The sequence below is a fragment of the Zootermopsis nevadensis genome, unplaced genomic scaffold, assembly GCF_977971745.1.
Source record: "Zootermopsis nevadensis isolate Lab colony 2312 unplaced genomic scaffold, Znev_1.0 Znev_ptg000027l, whole genome shotgun sequence".
Lineage (NCBI taxonomy): Eukaryota > Metazoa > Arthropoda > Insecta > Blattodea > Termopsidae > Zootermopsis > Zootermopsis nevadensis.
In genome coordinates this window covers 3838955-3861222 of record NW_028259159.1, presented here as the reverse complement: position 1 = coordinate 3861222, position 22268 = coordinate 3838955, and the positions used below count along the sequence as shown (strand labels likewise).

The following is a 22268-nucleotide window of genomic DNA, read 5'->3' as shown; positions in this document are numbered from 1 at the left end:
TGAAGATGGCATTGAAACTTTTCATCCATAAAAGGCGAGGAATCACTTGACCAGCTGAGGGACTGTTCACAAAACGAATGTTTCTCCAAGGTGTTAGTTATCGTCATGAGGAATAATGATGTTAAATTGAAGACAAAGGATATGAACTAGGTTCATCTGGTTCAGGACAGGGACCAGTGGCGGAATTCTCTGAACGGGGTAATGACCGAACGGGTTGCATAAAAAGCGGGGAATTCATTGACTACCAAGGCCTCTTTATGTGGGAACTACGTGAGTGCGTATTTATTTATTCATTTGTGTATGTTTGACGGACTTGCTGCAGTGATTGCAAAAAAAGGGGCTGCCTTTCCTGCAGTTACGCAATTACTAATCTGCAATAAAGCAATTAGCGTGTCCGGCGGTTGTCAGATTAATCCTTCTTGTTAAATGATGGTGGCACAATGCAAATTAGCCTGAGTTGCACATCGTGGCCATTGTTTTCTTTGTTACAACAAACCCGTCATTCAAAACTAGGCAGCAAACATGGCATTTCCTTTGTTTTATTTTATGTTTGCACCGTTGTGTACACGTAGAATTCGTAAAGCTCCGCTTTCACAAGCCTTTTACGCCTTATAATGTCTTCTTGCCTAGGTGCAGGAACAAGTACAACTGTTGTTATTATAATAATTATTATTAATATTATCATTATTTCTTACGTATGTCAGTGTTGCGTCCCACTCTTTAATACACATAATATCCTTATGCCTTCTTTGCAACGTGAGAGACAACCGCGAAGTTTTGTCCCTATTTTAAATTTTTAATTACATTTAAAAGAATCAGTCTGAGACAGAATTACTTACAAGCCTAAAAGCAGGGTGGAGACTTTATATATAAAATTTTGATACTGGTGCACAGGAATTGAATTGAGCAATGGGTGAGGACGATACAGAAAGCTGTAGGAGTGGTAGCAGAAGGTAAAGGATGAGAAGTAGAATCTAAATATTAAAACAACTATTCAAACGTTGCCGAAGGTAAATACTTGTTTAATGCCTGTTTCCAATCACAATTCGTCGTTCAAATAGCCGTGGTGGAATAATTACACAAACAAACAAGTGTTCCTTTCGGGGACCAGCGTGTGTGTTTTAGCTGGGAGGTTTTTCTTTTCGTTATGAAGCAACGAGTGCGAACTGACGCGACTTGCAACGTGGTCGCTTTGAGCCAAAAGACACCGCCAACATCACACAGCATTGTGAAGTGGTCTGAATCAATGGGACGCTCAGCTCTTCTGCCCAGCCGTGGGCTTGCGGGGGAAGTCTGAGTGGTTACCGCGCATCTGTTTAGGAAAACACTATTTATAATTCATGACATTTAAGACGGAATAAATGCAAAGAAAGAGGCAACTGCCGAATAACTTCGCCTGTTCAGTGACGCAACGCTACGTGTTTTCAAAAGGCAAAGCTTTCGTTTGAAGACGTATGGGGGGAGTGGCGATATAGCTCCACATATTCTTGAACTCGGCATTAGACGGATATTACACATGAATGAGTCAATCCATTTAACCAATCAGTCTCTTGGCCAGTCATTCAGAAGAATTGAACCAAGGCAGAGTTCGTATCTGTGATTCGATGCGGATCATGTATTGTCATCTGCTTCCAAGTCAGTCGAACGTCTCGAGATTCGATTGAGTAACTAGTTTAACCACTTAACTGGCCGAGTGCGTGCATCACATGAAGTCTGCAGAAGTTGTAGCGTAATTAAGCGATAAATTACATTCTCTTGGCGTAAAATTTAAATTATTATCCGACAGCAATGCATTTCCGGTGCGGCACGAATCTTACGCGTCCAATCTCGTATGATGTTAAGTCTAAATCAAACTACGTCGATGGTGGTAATCTGGGCTGTGACGTCGTTTAGACTTGTGGGTGGTATAACGGACTGCCTATGTCTTAAGCACTTCAGCCTACGTTCCTAGGAAACACTGACACACGCCTAAAAGTCCAAGCGGCGTCATGATGTAGAAGACCACCATCGACATCAGCTTCGTCGTCGAAGTCAAAAGTCGCACAAAATAAACTAAATTGAACTTAACTAAGAAAATATCGATCATGGTATGAAGACCATCTTCTGGGTGATGGAGAAATCCGTTCCTCCGAAACGTTGGTAAGCACCGACGACAACATCATCAACAATCGTGCACCTTGAATAAATTCCATTAGTCTGCTGACTGGGACCTTACGATTGTCAACTAGGATTAACAAATGAGCTCCGAACCGCGTACAGGATTCGTGGCACGAAACATATAAGACCATTTCACAGAGTGGAGCACTTGCTGCAAATGGGATTTTGTTTCTTTCATTCGTTCATTCTCTCTATTGTTCTGGCTTTGAATCTTCCTCTGAGTGGGTGCTGTAGAGAACTTAAGTGATGTTAGGTCAGAAGTGACGTGCCTTTGCGAACGCGTAGTGCTTTTGCATTAGAATGGCCAACCAAGTTTTCTTTCTTTCGTTTTTGTCATTTAATTCCACCATCCACCTACCTGTTCTTGATCATGCGAATGGCCCGCGTTGAACAGAGCCTGAAATATCCTAAACAATGTTCAGACTCCCGTGCAGACAGAGTCGCTATTCAGACTAGTGGGTCCACCGGGAGAACTGGGGGCAGAGGGGACCGGAGGGGGCGCAATAACACGTGGAGGTACTGAGTGAGGCAAAACAAACTCTACACGTTCTAGTCGTCAGAGACGAACCCGATGACGGCCTTGCTCTAAGAAGTCTTTTTCCCCGTCCCATTCGCTGCGTCTCCAGCTACTGACTACAAAATTCTAGCCGGGGGTTTATCACACGTGATGCCAGAGATTCTACAGATCTCAGAAAGCATTTTCTAAATTTTTAAACAAAGTTTACTACAGGCTGAATTTGCTACAGGACAGCACAAAACGTGTTTGCAGCTGAAATAGTGTCGTTAAATAAAGTGAGAGAGGAAGTAACAGGTGTACTGAGAGAACTGCATAACTCGTAGCTGTATAAATTGTAATTTTTCTCCTCTGCACGCATTTCTCGTCTCTGCCATGCCCTTCCGACCCCATCCTTCTGGGTTTTATCACACTAACACGTTAATGGGATGAAATTACTTTCCTTGAAAAAAGAATCTTCGCTGTTGATTCTTGTACGCCTCTTCCTGAATCACGTGGTACCCCCCAGCCCTGTGTTCTTCTAATCACATCTTTCACTTCCCGCTTTTATTGGATCCCAAACCTCCCAAAGATGTTCACCCTGAAGATGGCAGTTGCAATGTTTTCCCAAATGTTGAAAAACCTTTAACATTCGACTTATCCCCGAAATCCTTCGCTACTGTTTTTTTTAAAATTCATGTTTAAAGCTTTGTGAATTCCTGCCTTGATTCACACGAGGTTGTCTGAGTGTCTTCGAGAGGACAAACCCCTTCTTACCAAAGAGAACGAACTAGTGTTCTGGTGCTTCACCTCTCTCGTTCTCTTGAAATCGATTCGTACTTGATGTTGGGAAGGGTGTGTAGGTGAGGGTTGGTGGTGGTGACGGGGGGATGGAAATTGCAGTGTGTTCGTGGCTTCTGCTGTTTAGACCGTCAGGGACACTTCAGGTTTTCAAACTTTAACGAAGGTTTTGTTTGTAAGGGATAGGGCGGTTTATAACTGTTTCGCATCATCTCTTTTCCAAGATGTAACGCCGCGAGGGGGCAAAAATTTGCCACAGACAACATTTTTACCTTGAACGCTAACCACCCTTGTCAATTTTAACACTCCTCGCGTTGAATAAAGAGGGAAGGAAGGTTACGAAGAAAACACTACTCACAAAGGAGTACAGCATGCACAGAAATTGTTTGCACGTTTCATTTTAGCGTAAGTCTGCCATTCCAGTCTCATTTCGAACGAATTGATGTCTGTCTGTATTAACAGTCAAACATCACATTATTCTGTACCACCAAAAACTTTGCTGGCATGAGGCAGTAGCCGATTATTTAGATCGTAAGATATTAACTAGAACAAACAGGATGGAGTAGTCATTCTTCAGAAGCTGATAGTTCCACGACCGTGTGATAAAGGCAAGTTCTTTAAATTTTTCTTACCTAAAGCTCTTGGATATTAAGAGCAATGCGTGTACTTCGTTCTTCACTTCAGTCGAATAAAATGACACTGCTTTGACCGTTAAATCAAAATGGCGTACTGTGGGGCCAGTTGTTACATTGAACAAGGGACAGTGTATCAGCGTGACCCGTGTCTTTTGCAATAAACTTGCGTTTGCAAATGATTATATTTTATTGTTTTATCAGGAAAAATGATATAATAAGTACAAAAGACGAATACAGGCAATACAAGTTTGAAAACGCTTAAGTTAGCAGCTGATGAAGTCTCTTCTGGAAGAATCTCGTTAAGGCAAGCTGCTAATATATAATGAAAATGTTTCATATGTTTGAAGTTAATTTCTGTAATTAATTACTTAATAATAAAGGTCAGAATGTGCTGTAACAATCCCCCCCCCCACTGTAACAACTAACACCTTAACAGGGCACTTTGTTACAAACCGCCTTCTCTTAAATAAACAAGTTTTGTGATGAAACAAAAATGAATAGGCCTTCGAAAAAATGTTATTAATATAGCCGAATAGTAGTAGTACCTGAAGCCATAATTGCTAACTTTGTGAATTTTAAGAATAAATGCACAAAAAATCGTAATTGAAAATTGTGAGACCTAGCCCCCTTCTCCCCTACTTCAGTCTTTGTCTGCTGTCTCTGTGTCGGAATTTTGCACTCAGAAACGTTTGAAGCGGAAGTTTGTCTTGCTGGCAAATGCGAAGGATTTGCCGCTGTCTTCCCTGCTTAATAATCTTGTTACATGTCAAGTCATTCGTCTTTGTAGTCCTAGATACTTCAGCGTCTTTTATCTCTTATGCCTGGTGTTTCCGTACTCTTTGTTCGCCACCTAGAGAACACCCGAGAACAGGCGGTACTTGGTTTATGAATGCCGATAACTTACAGAGTGCGATGAGAAAGACTACTTCCTCTCCGTTTGTTCGGAATTCGCGTTTCAAGTGTCACTTAACAGCAGCAGCTGTGACGACCAGCATACTTTCACACTTAGGTATCGGCAAGTGTCACTTGGTGCGGCAATCTTACTGGAAACATTTAGGCCTGTTTTCACAAACCCAATTTAAATGATAATCTTTCGAAACTATTAGTAATATAATTTCAGTGCATGAAGTGTGAGCTGAGGGTCTTTGGAGTGAAGGCGTTTTCATATTACAATTGCTATGTTACACGTCTTAAATGTAGCGTGCATCTACGCGGTGCTGTCACAAAGAAACGAGATTCACGTTTGGTAATTTATTTTAAACATTCGTAGTATTTACTAGTTTTCGTATTCCTCTGTTTGGACTGTGTTGATTCCCATGGGCTGTTTCATTCTGCAATATAAAATATTCTACATCTAGTCCATTTGCTCCGTCAGAGGTTCGTGTATTATTTATATTCATGCACAGTCGCATGCTTATTTTATGGATTTGCTTTTTTCCACTTTCTACACGGTTTTAAACTCACAATTTGTTGGAACCACACAGTTGCTTCGTGAAAATTTTCTCAAATTAAGAAGCCTTCAAAGGCCTGTTGAACAGCATCCGTACTGAGTATCGAAGCTCCATTCCGTTCTCCGAACGCGTCGTACAGAAAACAAATGTAGGCATAATAATCAAGAGTGATAAGGTGAAGATGAAGAAATAGAAACGAACAAGAGACAAAGAATAAGATGATACAATGAGAAATTAAAAAGGGAAAATAAGAGGAGTAAAATTAGGATTTTAGGTTTTCACGGCGGTGAGTCCGAAGATGGATGTCTTCTGGGTGTAGCGCCATGTAGTCAGGTAGGAGCTTATCAACGTTTCAGAGATCCCTTCCTGCCTCCATCATCAGGGCGATGAGACTTATCGCCCTGATGATGGAGGCAGCACACGACCACACGGCGAAAAACCCCGTAAGACAGCCACCTCAAAAGGAGTACAAATTTAAACGTGGTTTCATTCTTGAGACGTTTCGATATTCTTTTCCAATTGCACTGTATGGGATCGAATTATGTGATGACTGTAATTGATGACTGTAAAGGACGAGGAAGCGAGCGATTCTTGCCTGTTTCAAGGTTCTTCCCTGGCACTTTTTGGAGAAGCCGAGATGAACCACTGCAGACATAACCCTAGATAGCAGTCTGTCTCCGGGCCGACTTACAAACCGGAGAAGTATCGAGTATGAAGCACGAATACCAAAAACTTTTGATTCAATATTAAATATCTGACAAAGTTTTTCGTGAATGGACACTGTTTTTCACGTACGGCGACAGAGGAACAGAAAAACTAGGTGCGGTGGAAATGAGAAAAGGAGGAGGGAGGGACTCACAAAGCGAATAAAAGATAAGGATGCAGGGAGAAGTGTGGACGGAGTCATACAAAAAGTAAAATATATCATGAAAGAAGGGAGAGGGCGAAACGAAGTGCTGCATGGAAGGGGTGTTCAAAATACCGTCATTGGATTGGGGGTGTCTCAAGAGATCGATAGGAAGTCTGCTCAATATCCGCAAGGCAAGTGATTTGAGTACAGCCAAGATAAGCAACGCACAGAGTCTCGTTTTGACGAATATGATTGCAGCGAACTTTCGAGAAAACGGCAGACAAAATTAATGTCAATCCTCAACGTAAGACACTTCGTTTCACATCTGTGCAGAAGTGAAAAAATTGTTATTTTAATGTGAGATAATTCAGTATAAGAATAACACAGAAATTGTACGAATGTACGTTTATAGAAAACTGCACTAACAAATATGGTTTAAATCGAAAGAAGTTAGCAGTATAAAACCCACTCCGAAGGTTAATACAAGAGTCCACCCACAACGGGTCCCTGTTCTGTGCCACGTGAGTCCATTCCGCGCCTGCCAACACGACACACACAAGATTTGTCCATTATGCATGCGTTCATACCCTCCACGAGACCTTTCGGAACACGACCACGAAGTCGGGATAGACCCAGTCACTGAAGGGCAGAAGAAGAAAAAGAAGAAGCAGGACGTATTTTTTAAAAAGGAGCTATTTCCTGTATACTTGAAAAAAATTTGTTTTGATATTATAGAAAATCAATCAACATTAGGCTTTCTGTACCTTACAGTTGTCCCAATTTAAAATTATTACATTCTTCACAGCCAGTACGTGCTTCAAATGCCCATATCTTTACTGAAATTCATGAATGTCCGTTTCCATGAAGGTTATAAGAATATCGGGTTCCTGTTCAATTTGTTTCTTATTAAACCTGAACTCTTAATTAAATACCTCGTGTGTCTGGACCCCCTGCATTTTGGGTTACAGGATCATGTCCGGTTCATTCTTTAACCACCCCTTGTCGTAGAACAGAGGGTGAAGACGGAGAGGGGACGCCGAGCTGCTACGTGGAATGACATTAATGAATTTTGGAATAACAACCGTGGCTAATGCTGTAGCAGGCAGGACCCAGTCTGGGTGGCTGAGGCGACTACACACACGAAGGATGCCTCAGACAATCTTTATCTGTTTCCAGCCAGTAAGCACCATGCCACGAGCGCGTAAGATGGGAATGCAATAGATAAGAGATGAACGGCCAGCTTCATGCTCCGGCAGCATTGCCCATGAAGAAGCAGCCCCCCCCCCCCCCCCCCAAGTCGGTCTGAACGTGGTTTACGAAGAGAAATGTCCTGTCTCTGCACGGATTCTAACCCCGATTGTCGCTTGACTGACTGAATTGCTCTGGTTCCAAATATACGCTGTATCTTGGTTCACATTTTGCAGAGCACATTCATAATTGTAGGCCTATGTTTAGTGTACTTTTCTTGGCAAAAAGAAAACATGGAAGAAGGTAAGAACAAGATAAGAAAGAATACAGGCCTAAGGAAAGACTAGTTCATGGTGTCATCATGCCCCTGTGTTCATCAGTCTGTATCCCTAATAACTTCTGATCCATGACGCTTTACTCGAACATCACGCCATTGACGTCCTACGGCTAATAAAACTAATATGTAATCGTGTGAACTTCTGAAACAGGAATGCCAATAGCACCTCTTAAAAGGGGGTCTGAAACATTTCTGAAGAAAAAAAAACACGCAGCGCTTGTGGTTTGAGGTATTGTCAGCAGTGAAAATACAGATCGTAATCTTCGGGGTTGTGACGCCGTGTAGTAACCCAGAAGGTCCCAATCCATCTAACTCTATTAAACAAATGCCAGCCGATGTTTCCATAGCAGTTACCAATGCCCAACGATCAGCGCTTCTGATAATCACTTTGGCTGAACTGGGTGGAATGAATCCAGCACCTCGACATTCTGCCTGTAGCCAGTTTTAATTCGCCGGATACTGCATTCAGTTGCATTCTCAGCAACCCTTCATCGAGATCCCCCTCTTAAAGAGAAAGGTAATACCTGTCAGCTGTGCTCGAGCGTTTCCGATAATGACTTTCAATCCCCTCCGTGAGTGTTCAGGACGTGTGAGCGTGTGCCCCACGCTTCCGGTGTAAATGCGATGATCCCAGATGAAAATGGTCATCAGATTGATTCCTAATTTACTTCTTGAACGTATTGTCGGATAGTAGGAACTCTCTATGTAGGTTATCCATGATGTAAACGCTCCAGAGTGATTTTACAGCACCGCTGGTTGTTGAGAGGTAGATGTTTATTACTATAACAAGTCACGAACAGGAAATCCATTCATTTCGCTTCGACCGGGGTACTGCTGAGAGTTCCTGAATAGAATTATCCTGACCCCAGATCACACACAAAGAAGGAGAGAACTCAGGACGAAGTGATCGACATTATCTATTGAAACACAAAACACGAAATGTCTTGTTTAGGATTGCAGTTTTCTTCAGCGAACAATGCTTGTTACATAACAGTGCAACCTGCAATGGAACCTGCCCAGTCGTATTCGGAAAATGATGATACTAAGCTTAAATATTTGAGGCACAGTAGGCCGTGAGTTTGCTGAAATCTCGGGCGTATCAGTGCGAAGTCCTCATCTTTCCATGAGGACTAATGTTTCGACAATGACCGTGTCAGAGAGATTACAAAAGCCAGCAGTGTGGTCGGGGTGAATAAGTGAGTGTGACAAAGTCTGTCGGATTCTTGAATTATGCATGACAATAACACGTCTCTCTGTAAGCCTGTAAACAGGCGTGCATTTTCATTTTTCTGTTCACGTGATGGTCGTGCACTTGCTATGCGATGAAATTGCATGCAGACCTACCACCCGCTATAAGTTGCAACGCCGTTTCCAAGAGGGTTGTTAAAACCATGAATGCAGAACAGAAAGAATTGTATTACAAACCGGAGCGTTACAAAATTACGATCCCTAAACGAAATCTTCAGATGCTCTTGGGAATAAACGAACTCCTTACTAGATGGCTTAGGGAACCCAAAGGCTCATCACCGTCTCTTGGGACAGATTAGTGTTTTAATAATAAAGTTTTGAGGAGCAGCCCGAAAGGGGTCGGCTAATTTATTCTCGCAATTCCGATTTGGAAATGTATTAAATTGTTTAATACCTATTCTGAGTCACCCTGTATTACATGGCTTTCAGAGATTTCTTTCTGTAAATTAACTTTCTAAAATTCACACAATTCAGCTTGACTTCCAAGGACCCCTGCTCTTAAAACTGCTTCCAGCAATTTCATCCGTACCCCACTCACTATATACCCCTAATATGCAAATTCACTTTTGCCCCCTCCCCACAATGGTTTATTAGAAGGGATGATCTGAAATGCAGTTGGGATGTACAGAAAATCTGTTCGCTGAATCCAATATGCAGATATTTGCATATACATGGAAGAGTAATGCAGAAGAGGTTATTTTCGTGGAACCCCGTGCATGACGTCATTCATTTAGTTGTGTTATCATCTTATTTTTTTTGTTCCGCTAATTGCTTGCCTGCCTTGTTAAGAGCCCGAATGCAATACGAACTGTTGCTTCAGGTTGTATTCAGCATCCCAGTTTGTCCAGAGATGAAAGCCTGGTCAGGCTTTAGACATTCATAGAACTCACACAGAACACAGGATCTGGACTCCACAGGTTCATCACCGTCTTGAAAAAAGCGCTCCACTGATCCCCGACTTGTTAAAACTACTGAATACAATAACTGTATGCAAATGAGCAAGGGATTTGTTTAAACCAAAGTCAGTTTATCTTTGGATGATAACAACCACTTAATGGCTAACGTGAAGCCATCAGTTCTTTTTTATTAATGCTGTTTGCACATAGAGAGACAGACGACCACGACACGACGGCTTATTTGTGAACTGTAAATATCCTAACCCTGGTATCAGTGTCCCAGTTTTCAAATATTTATACTTCATCACAATTTCTTTTGTCTTTATTACGTGCTCAAATATTAGCTTTGGCCTTAAAACTACTATAACAGCTTTGTTCCTAGGGGAGAACGAGAGAAAGTTCGACATGGCAGAGATGAGAGGGAAAACCAAGTCTCTGCAGATTTAGACTGAATCTTCTGTACAGACGCAGATAACTTAAAGTGTGTATCTTGAAATATTTACCAACCTTCACTCTACTCTGAGACAGGAAGACGGCTGTGAATTCACTCCCTTCAAATCTCTCATTTTTATTTTCATTACAAATATTTGCTTCTCTAATGGAATTTCCTCGTCTGTCTATATAATGTTTATGCATATTTGGACTCGTGGTTAATTTGATGGTTCTGGAAATGTATGAGTCACGGTATGTGTGGAAGGGAAGTAGAGAGGAAAATGCTTTTATCACACCTTTCTGTTCCTTTATTGGTTGAGATAATGGGGAAGGGAGGATTTTCTTCACATTTTTCGGTTCATTTACAGCTCGGGATTAGGAGCGGGCAATTTACTGTTCTGTTGAGAGGACTGAAAAAACAGATGGCTGTTATGCCGACATCCTCCTCTCCTCTCGTATGCAGAAAAAGTGAATGTACAAAATCCGTTCTAACCGAGTGTTTATGTCTTGATTTATACGGACTGTGTCTCTCTCAGCTGCCCGTTCTGTAATGTCGTAGGTAGTTACGTAGGTTACTAGTAAGAAATTTAGTTAATTAGATTGGTAGTTAATTATGAATATACGTAGTTATGTATTTAGTAAACCAGATCGTTAATTGCACAGGTACTTACATAGTTGGGGAAAATTAGATGGTTATTTAATTAAATATGTGCCTAAGCAGTTATGAGATTAATTTGGTAGGCCTACTGAAGTAGGTGGACGGCATATAACGTCAAAAAATAATTATCTGTGATATGTCTTGTGCAAAATGTGGAAAGTGCTTGAGAACTTGTTAACTTCACCTGATATTGTTAGTGATTAAATAAATAAGAAATCGATGGGCATGTTACGTAGCATGCACGAAGACAGCGGTGGAGTGGCCTTTGAGGAGCTGTGACTGGTTCTAGAACGATCAGTGGGTCATACCTAGGTTGGAATGTTGTGTTGTGCGAACATTCGCTAGAGAAACTGTGAGGTGAAAATAATGGAGGCAGGATAGGAGCACTGCTGTTATTACTGAGGTTGGTGGGGAAAATTACCCTCTAAAGTAACAGCAGCTCATAAAAGAATATTATTCCGGGTAGTGGATTTCAAGGTAGCAAGGGGCCACTTGGGAATATTTTTCCAGGGCAGTTTTTGGAGCCTAATCTGCCCCCGGGTGTGGGAACTGGGGATTTCAGAACATTTTTCTGGCCTTTTTTAATGTGGTGGTGGACCTTTGGGTTCCTAAACAGAAAATTTCGTGGCTAGCTGTCAAAGGGCGGAGGAATCAACTGCGTTTTAAAACAAAAAGAAAAAAATCCTGATTGTTTGTTGTTGTGCCAGGCTGCTGGTTGACTTGTGAAGGCCATCGGGTTCTTGGTTGAGAGACTTGAAACCCTTGTCACAACCAGGCAAGGTAACTGTGAGGCATCTGGGTCATCTTATTTCAAAGAAATGATTACATCCTCTGTGGCAGAGATAGCTCATTATCAGCTGAAGCATGAAGTCGTTTACCTCTAAATTGTGGGCAAAACCTATCTGAAACGTAACTTCGGTTATACATAAACCTGTCTTTGTCTGTGAATTTCCTTGGTTCTCGAAATTGTAGGGCATTAATCAAAGTAAAATTGTGAATGTGTTGTGTTTCGTGCGGAAACTTAAATGGAAACACGTAGCCGACACAGAATTGTCTGCCCGAGTATTTTTATTCTGTTCACGTAATTCTTGGTTACAAAATTTATCTGAGAAGGAACATTGCACTTAAAATGGGAAAAAGTTGAGCTCGACCATCGATAAGGTATTTTCAGGATACTGTAATGGATTATTATTATAGATCGTACGTCCACAGCCCTCGCGTCAAAAAAGGAAACAAATAGACATGAGAACTTTAAAGAGAGGTTCACGGCTGTGAAAGAACTCCAGCTTCTTGTTAACATAAATACTCTTCGTGGGTTCTTCGCACAAAAGTGCAACAAAGTGAACGCTGGTTCAGGAAGTCATCTGTCTGGCCGAATGTCTCATCTTCGAAAGTACTGGATGGATATCGATGAGATTTTGCAGTATGTATTTACGCTAAACGTTGTGTTTAATTTTGATTCTTATCGGTCGAATATAACTCCTACTTTTCATTAAGCTAAAATCGAATATAATCAATTTAAAAAAAGGTTTAACAGGGTTAACCGTGACCCACTTGAAATAGTAGTTGAACAGCCTTGTTCCGTATCGCATATATGTCTGGTAGCACGTTGCGCTGTACACAGAAATGGGATTCAGGAAACATAAATTGACAGAAGAAGAAGAAGAAGAAGAAGAAAAACGGACGCCAGATACACAGACAGCGTGATCAAATATTTATACAGCGGGAGAGTTGTGATATCAACTGGAAACACTGGTATAAAAGAATATTTTGACATATTTCTCGCAGGGAGTGTGTGATCCTTTAACGTAATGGTATTCCGCTGTGTGAATCAAAAACTTTCAGACCAGGCTACGAAAGTAATTAGGTAATACACTTCGCACTTGTCAACGCGATTTCAGTGTGATTCCAGGTATATCATTATCAAAGGGAAATATATATTTCGCCATGTTGGTGTTACGGACGGGTAGGCAATGAAGACAAGTGTGAGAATTAGACAACGCAAAATGGCAAGATATTCATGTTATGTTTCATAAAAACCGAGAGGTTAGTGGAGTGGGGGAGAGGTACACACAAGGACATGCTAACAGCACAGGACTATGTATGTTTTATTATCAAATACGAGAGTAGCCTAATAACAGGCCTGTGATCGGTACTAAAACAAATATTTGGGAAGTTTGTGTAAGATACAGAACGGAGCAGGAGCTTTTCATTGCATGCTATCACGTAGTTTCCACATATATTTTCATGCAAAGCGAAAATTAATAGAGATACAAAGGATCATGGAAAAGTCCGATGGAATTTCCCTCAGTTTGTCTCCCCACATGTTCGTCATGTCTGCTGCTTGTTATCGAGTATTTCCATTCGCGTGTCTGCCTGTATGAGAATTGGATACCCCCCACTCCTCTCGACCAGGATCAATTAATGTTAACTTACGAGTTTTCGTTATTTTCTGAGAAACCCACGAAATGACAAATTATTCCTATCCTCTATTTGCAGCGCAGTAATTAGGGCTGTTTGTTATTCTTCAACTCGAGTCTTGTGTTGGAATAAGGTGTTTGTACAGACCCCTAGAACTTAAACGGACCCTGACTTAACGTTTCTCGGCCAAGTTCATAATCAGACCTCATCGCCCGGGTTAAGCTAAAGTCCGTCATTGTACACGACAATGACCTAGTCCCATGTACTTGTCCTTAAAATGTAGATACCCCTTTATACCGAAGCTGCGTACCCTCATTTGGGCCCTGTGTACATACTGTGGGATGCAAAGAGACATGTAGCCGGCTAAAAGCCTATCCGTTTTATTATCATCCGCGACTACGTTATATCAAGTTGACTGTCAGCAAACGTTATCAAGACTTTGACAATTTCCCGACAGTATAAAAAGTCTCTAGCTTTGCCGCCAACTTCTCTTATCTAATCACTCTTCATGGCAACTATTATCTAATCACTTTATACACTTAAAAACCTATTAAAATAACCGATAGAGGCCTAATCATAAATCACCGCCAGAAGTGCATTTGACTAAACAACTTTATGTGGGTGAATAAGTAAGTAAATTAAGTATCCAATTCGATATGCAAACCCCTAGATTTTACACTGATTTTTATATGATACGTATTTGAAAGGCTTTCCGGTGTTCGATTTCCGGCAGTGGCCGGGACTTTTGTCCTCGTCACGACGTGAATATCGGCTCTGGGGCCCACTCCAGGTCTTCAAGCTGGTCACTCGCGTTTGTCTGTTTTCGAGATTAAGAATGCTTAAAATGTGACTCTACTCCTTCCATGCGCCTGCTTGGCATGGCGCTGAGGTACAGGGGCTACTTGGCACTTACGTTTTTATTTTCATCATCCTGTTCAGATGCAGAACTGTTTGCTTTTTGCAAGTTTAACATTTTATTTTTCTGAAATGTAAACTATTTTTACCCAGTCTGACTTCTTTGTTAATGTCAACGGGAGGTTATAAGGTCGTCAGCTGAAACGAACTCAGCTTGTGTCAAGCTGCTACTTCATATAAATTTTGTCTACATATACAGATAATTTCACAGTAGGGGATAAATCCAGCGTAGCGTGAAGCTGTCTTCTCGCTCCGTCATAGTGATGAGTCTCATAATGCTTGAATGTAATACCTCCACGCCCCATGTTTGCCTCTATAACTTTGTCTACATCGCAGGGGAAGCTTACACACAGAAAAGTATTCCTGACTTGGAACAGCGTATCGTTGTTCAAGGAACGAATTAGTAAATATAATAAATATAAATTTGTTTGCCAAGAGCGATTTGTGAAAGAATTTCATTTGATGAGGTTTCCAGTCTGTTTTTGAGCTCGGATCGAGGGGAAAGAAAATGAAACAGGTTAATTAAATTTGGTGAAAATATAAATAGCTGGTGAATCCATTCATTATCTTCGTCACTCAGTTCGTTAGCCGGCGGCGATGGGATGTAGTACTGTTCATTGAAGAGCACTTGATTGCTTCATATATTTGATTCAATTGGGATTGAAGCAGAACTTCCTACATTTCTGTGTTCCAGAGGATAGAATTTACTTTGGGCTCTGTCTGCTAGGAGACCACGAAGATTCCTTCTGTCAGGTTGAAGGTAGCGCTGAAAACGAATGCTATCACGTGGGTTTCTTTTTTGTGCCCGTCTGTCTAAACTTTTGTTTCATGTTCGAAAGGACAAAACGGATTTGGAATAAGTTTGACTTCGGGTATCCATACTGGAACTTGTAGGTCGAATTTAACTTTAATTCTTGTCGATCCACTGTAGCCAGACTCCTACTATACACATCAATCTCAAATCGAATTTTATCGATTTATTTTTTTTAAAAAAACAAGGAGTCAGGTCATTTTCGTCCAAAATCCTCCTCCCTTCTATATATTGTTAAATTATTCAGTCTTTTCCCCAAAGAAAACATGTCTCTATTACAAATATCAATTGGTTAACGCTTTATGCTGTAAATCATATGAAATCTACAAATATACACTCGATGGTCAAATGAAAAATTAATTGTTGTTAAAACAGGTGATACAAATAACTGTCATTGGGCTTTGGAAGTGTTAAAGTTCGTTGTCGATTTCTTAACCGGTGTGAAGTTAAGGATTTCGCAAACATGGAATTGTTTCTAGCTGAGTACTGTAACCTTTTGAAGAGAGTCCCTGCGCGCTAATGGAGATGAAAGATCAGTTACAATAAGGTACATACCGTTCTGTGAACATCTCTGTGCGGGATGGCGAACCACGGTAAATCTTTGACGACTTTTCTGAAAGCAGCTTCATCCAACATACATCTGCTGTCGGAACCAGGTTCGAACACCAAATTTGTACCAAGAGCACTCGTGTTACCACCACCTGGTAAAACGATATGTACCACTTCTAATCTTCTCGTTTTCGCTCTGTGTTTCGAAGACTGCAGTCTCTCATTACAGTTATCTTCGTTCTTTTGCTGATCAGCTGTTGATTTTGTTATTGGAACTTCATCTGTCTTATTATCGTAACATTCACTGCCACTACACACATCGCCACAACAATAATTAACGCGATCGTATAAATTCACGAGCTTCGATGTAAATTCTTCGGTATTTCCTTCATCCACACATAAGCTGACGGGTGTAAAGTACAGTCCAATAACTTCGCAAGCAGCCTTTGTTACTGTTGATAACATCGCTGATTCTACAGCTCTGACACCGAGCTCTCTCTTTGTTTCGTTGTGTTCCGCAGGAATTGAGGAGCATTTAATTAGGTCAGGACCCAGTACCCGGCGAAACCACCACGAGGTAACAACAGGTGTTGATGCAGTGTTTGAAGCCATTTCTGTGGCGTTTTGTCCTGGTGATATGAAGGCAGGGCCAGCAACGGTCTCACCGCTTTTAGGTCTGGACGGCGACTGAATGGCCGAACGTGTGCCGACGCAAAGCGTGCAGCAGGCTTCGTCTATCTATCTATCTGTCTCACTCGCTCGGTTCTATATACAGTTAGACGTTGTTCACTTTAAACTCGCCGTAGAAATTCATAAGGTAACTTGAAAATTACCCGTCAATAATGCCGGGATAATTTAAACTATTACTTAAAAAGTATTTGTTGTTGTTGTTGTTGTTGAAAAGTCTGTGGATCAGAAGTGCTCGCCAACCAACAGCCATTTGTATTGTAGTAACGCTACCTTGTTTATTACACGACATTCGAAACCTTCAACCGATATATTTGAGGTTACAACTGAAAATAGTAATTTTAAAAATTATCACCAAATAGCCAACACATAGCAGGCTATATATTCCATTTATTGATCAGCTCGTGATACAGAGTCAAGGCCCTCAGAATTTGTGCTGTTCTGCCAACAGTCGGTTTCAAATGAGCAACTGGATCATTAGAGAACATAGAAAAGAATGTTTAAAACGCACGTTAAAGTATTTCGGCGAAACTAGAAAGTAAATGTATTAGACTGTAGTTCGCTCGTTTGCTTTGTTCAGAAGATAGGTAGGTAAGAGTTAGTAAATAAATAAATAAATAAATTATATGCTGAAGAGATACGTCCATGATTCCGCGCACTTATTTATTTACGTATTTACTCATTATTAATTTAGTTATTCATTTGCTTGTTAATTTAACGATTACTTCCGTAGAATACAGGGATCTTCTTGATCAGCTGAGCAACTGTAGGTATTTTTCCCCCAAAAAGTCTCTGTTCCACCGAATTAGTTCGTTAGTTAATTAGTGGAAGTAATATATATCTAATCAGCTTTGTTAAAAGGTTGCCCAACTTTATAATCTACCCATATAATGGACATGTGTCAGTTGTTGATCGGTTTTTAAAATCACTACTGCGGGAAATGTAAATTTGTATAGACCTACATCGTGAGGGCGAGTGTTTAAAACTCCTGGTTTGTATTCGGAAGGTACCGGGGTGAAGTCTCAGCACGGAGAATGGCTATTCTGACTGAGGTTTTTCGTGATTTTTCTCAGTTTCAGAGGTAGTACCCAAATTATTTCAAGACCCATTTCTTCCATCTCCTTTAAAATTAATTATTTATGATCGTCCTATCATTCAACGATCTGTTGTCTAAGCTGCTGACAGACTTTTTCGTTTGTTTAAAATAAAATAACACATTTTTAATTACCTGTTCTTCGTCGTATCGTATGTTTTATATGTTACGAAATGCTGTTAATATTGTGAGCTGGAGCTTGGTTGTATAAAACTTGACGGATCCCCGCACCTCTGGCTGTCAGATGAACATGCTTCCTGCACTTTCTACAGCAGCGCTTGTCGGAACATTATTAAAGAAAGCAAAGGCGAGAAGCCTTTAAAATACATCTTATTTCGACGATACAAGTTCGCGCCTACAAACTTCGCCCACTGATCTCGTATCTACCGATCAGATACTGGTACGTAGTAAGTTACAGTCCTGAGATCGAACCATGACTTCGGTTAATATGATTAACTCCATTGTGCGCAGTGGTTCTTGAGATGCTTGGCTACTGACGAAATTCCCCGAGTTTTCTAGAACCGGATGAAGAAAGTGCGTACACTCATGCCTTCTTGTAGATCCATATTTATTCATCTGCACATAGGCCTCCAAGTAGTCTCATTAGGTTTTTCCACTAAAATGTTGTTTACAATTCTCGTCTCTCGGCTTTGATTTCTGTTCTGTTTGAAATCGGTGTTTCGAAGATCATTTGGCACAAATTTCATTATTGCACGGCATCAAGAGGAGAACGTGGTTGGCGTATTAAAAGAAACTGAACAACTCTAACCACAAACCCTGCAAATCGACGTATATTGATGAATGTCTGAAACACTGGTGGGAAAAAAAAAAGACTCCATGGAGCAGTCAGCTAGTCAAGAACTTTACCGCCTTTCAGTGAACCCAGAGGTTAATTATCGTGTTCATAGATCACTACATGTCTCCATCCTGAAGCACTGAAGTATTATTCCATCTTGCTGGAAATTCCCAGCAAAAAGGCGGTTAAGCCGGTGAACGGGCTAAGGAACAGTTCATTGTAAACCTATGTTTCAATCAGGAACCGAGATGTTTAAGTCAGTGAAGACACTTGCTACGGAGTGAAAGGTTGAGAATCGATTCCAGGAAAGGGCTTTGGAAATTACTTTCCTCACCACCAAGTGCAAAACAGCTCAGGAGAAACTGGCTCAACTTCGCGATGTATTGTCCCGTAGTGAAGGTGGTTAAAACGTGATTTGCATTCTGTGAAAATAATGGAAATAAACTGCGACTTCTTGGGAGGCAGGCCTGCTAGGACATTACGTAACGAACAGCAGAGAGCCGAAGTACCGGAGTTTTTGAGTCGCTGGATTCGTGATGTGAGAGCGTCTCTTTGTATTGCATGTCGCGATAAGACCGGTCCGCCTGCTGATTAGATCACACGCCAGACAAAGCTGACGCCTTGACACCATCGGCAAGCAGTCGTATTCATGAACACAGTTGCGGACGGATTCCTACGTTCAAGACAGGAGGAAATGAGACACGGCGTAGTTGTTTAATGGAAATACCATTTGGTCTACTCCGATACCAGCTGATGAAGCCCCAAATTTAGGACCGAGGGTATGATGATGTGCTGTTTGGACAGGGCTACCGCACGTTTCGTGGGGTGATCATGTATGAGTATGGAGCAACGGTGGAACACGAAGTAATGCCACTTTGTTTATCACGAAACTTACTTGAAGTCATCCGAAATTGTACCCTGGCCTGCGCATCGAGGAGCCAGCGTCCTGTCATCAGAATTGTGACGCAGTCTACGAATTGCTTAATGAAAATTACATTTTTGGTTAACCAGGTTTGATTCCAGGCATGGGCAGTAATTGCTTTTCTATCCTACCGCATTCAGACCGGCTCTGTGGTCCTATCAAACTTCATACGCAGTTGTTTGGTCGCACACTAAAGGTGTTTAGTGTTTTTGATCGAACAACTAGCATTATCCTTTAAAATTTATGTCCTTACTTTAAAAACAAAATTTTAGTACAATTTCAACCAACTCTGCATAGGCAAGTTGTTGAGGAGTTGACGATCACTCAGTTGTTAACTCTTCGCATTGGGTCGACGTTTTCCACCTTTTATCTAACCTGAAGATTCAGTGCTGTGTTGATAAGCTCCCGCAACTGGTCAGTAATCTTGAGCCAGATAAATCCAGTTTGTATCCTCGCACCACTCTATTTTAAGACGCGTGTTAATAGTATCCTACCATCTTCTCCTTCGTCTTCTAAATGGTCGTTTCCCTTCGACTTAGAAAGTCCTGTAAGCGGTCTTCGTAACAAATTTAGTCCCACAGAAATCTGAGGAATATATAAAGACGTAAATAAAAATTCCAAATTCATGTTCGGGGTGTCCATCTTATCGGACACAGAGCTCTTGAATGCTGTGTGATGTAAGGTATTCGTGTACGTTTATGTACTATGCTACAGAAAGTTGCAAATTTTGAGGTTCTGTGAATTGGATCGATGAGTGCATCATGTTTTACTTTCTCATCATATTTGTAGGCTTCTGTGCAAACTTTCGAGAATCTTGACATTGAGGGAGAAAATTATAGTGGGAAATATCTGGCTAAGACTAAGACTGTGTAGGATCGTATTATAGAATGAATAATGGAAAATGAATTGGTAAGGATGTGGAAGGAAGCGATCGTGGTTTAATTTAGGTGAGGGACAAACTCATAGACTTAATAAAGTCCGGGGGATGAACAGCGAAAAACTGCACATCACAAGTGGGCGAACAATTTTTTTTATTCGGAACTGGTTTCTTGATTTTTTAGAATTGCTTGTACTTTTCCTTCACAGATCACTGTCATCAGTACTAGTAGTTCCTGAAAGTAATACTAGTGGCGCAGATATCTGTGTTTGCATTGGCATCTAGCGTAGGAATAGTGTACTATTTGCGTGCCTTAAGTGTATATTATACGACAACCGAAAGGTTTGAGTAATTGACCGTGTGGCCTAATGGATAAGGCGTCGGACTTCGGATCCGAAGATTGCAGGTTCGAGTCCTGTCACGGTCGCACTTCTTTTTTTAAATTCTCTTTTTGTTCAGATACAGTGGGAAACTAGCAGACTTTGCATATTTTGAGTGCTGAATGCTTTTCAGATGCGCTTAGGAAATTTCAGTGCCTAATCAATTGTGATAGGTCTAATTTAGAGGTGGGGAACAATCATTATGAGGATGCTGTAAAGTGCTATTACATCAAAATGTCACGCGCTGTTGTGCTAACCTTTTGTTGGTGAAATGTTACGATGAGTTTTACTTGGCATTTAGCCTCTCGCATTTCAGGACTAACTTTTGTATAAGGGAGATGTGATGGAACGATATTTATTCCAGAACTGGAACATCGTTCTGAAGTTTGGTTATTCGTATGACGGTATTCGGTGGAAGTGACCAGCTGTTGCCGCCTACAAACGTTATGTAATGATTACGCTTCGGGTCATTTTATTTGATTCGTTGAGTGATGTGTTTGAGAGCTGCCACACAAACAAACCAGGCTTCTGTATGTCGAATATTCCGTTATAAGCACCAGCAGAAGTGAAGTTAGCTGCGATCGGCACTTATGAAACAGGTATGCAAATAATTTCGATTTTTATTATTTCATTTTTCAAAAATTAGGTGTTCTGAGACATGAAAATGATAAGGAAGTTATTTCGGTACGCAGTGTGAAAGAGAGCTGATCTACTTGTTGGTGGAAAATTTAATTACCTTCCTACTTTAAAGCTGGATGCGAAAAACTGTTCAGACCAGTTGATTCAAGATTTAATTTGCTGTTCCTTCTTTATTTGTTTCCACATCGACGTCTGAGTGTCTGAATAAAACTTAAAATATGTTGTAGTGGTCGCCACTTATGTTTGTGCCCCGAGGTTCTTGGTCAGAATGTCGGGTGGGAGAACTTTGTCTGCCCAGTTTTTTTATCTTTGTGGTTTTCGTAATTCCGTTTAAAGTATCTCTTAAATTAAACCCCTTTCTTTAAGAACACTTTTGTCATTATCTTCGCCATCATAATCATAATGGACCTTACCTAGCCGTTTGGTGATTAGAACTCTGCCTTGTATTCCGGAGGTCCCGTATTCTAATCTTGGATAGGATTTTCACGTTTTCCCCTATTTCTTTCACACAGGCTTGACTATCGAGATTGCAGCTCAGAATAATGGAGGACAACTTCGTTCCACGCTCTTTCTAATTCTCGATTCCTAGTTATCCTACTGTACGACGTGCAACTGAAAAAAGCGTTGATAAATAACTCACGGTCCAATCGATCACAAAGCTGCTTCATACTCAGGCCGTGGAAGTTCGGCCTTTTTTAAATGAAAGAACTAAGACATTTATTTCAGACGTAGTTGATACTACGCGATTACGGGCGTGGGCCACTAAAAACCCAAAATGGAGTAAGTGATTAAAGTGAAATGGAAACTTAAAACCATGCCGTCAGCCTAATATAGTACATAATTTCTGTAGAGGCCCAGACATTCAGCAACAAAACCAGCATTTATGAACCAATGGTACGGTACGTACCTCAGTCCTCGTCAAACTTAATCCCGCCTCTATCGGCGCTGAAACCGGATGCGCCCGGAATCAATTTTTTTTAAGCGCGGGTCTTCTTATGAGACCTCTGGCCCATAAATCCCCAGATTTAACCC

The 22268-nt window shown here is 41.0% G+C and overlaps 2 protein-coding genes and 1 non-coding gene across 3 annotated transcripts in view; 2 read left to right on the top strand and 1 right to left on the bottom strand.

Annotated features, from left to right (window-relative positions):
* LOC110832744 (nucleoredoxin) overlaps positions 1 to 16546 on the bottom strand; it is a 30305-nt gene extending 13759 nt beyond the window's left edge. Inside the window, exon 1 of the mRNA XM_022070021.2 lies at positions 15849 to 16546. Within this exon, the coding sequence (XP_021925713.2) occupies positions 15849 to 16454 (606 nt within the window). The 5' untranslated portion in view covers positions 16455 to 16546. The remainder of the gene's footprint in view (positions 1 to 15848) is intronic.
* Positions 16547 to 20571: 4025 nt separating this feature from the next.
* TRNAR-UCG (transfer RNA arginine (anticodon UCG)) lies at positions 20572 to 20644 on the top strand. The gene has a single exon. It is a non-coding gene; the product is annotated as a tRNA-Arg (tRNA).
* A 533-nt stretch (positions 20645 to 21177) lies between these two features.
* Positions 21178 to 22268, top strand: part of LOC110830630 (cholesterol transporter ABCA5) — a 47869-nt gene continuing 46778 nt past the window's right edge. The window contains exon 1 of the mRNA XM_087356517.1: positions 21178 to 21196. The gene's annotated coding sequence lies outside the window, so the exon portion shown is untranslated. The remainder of the gene's footprint in view (positions 21197 to 22268) is intronic.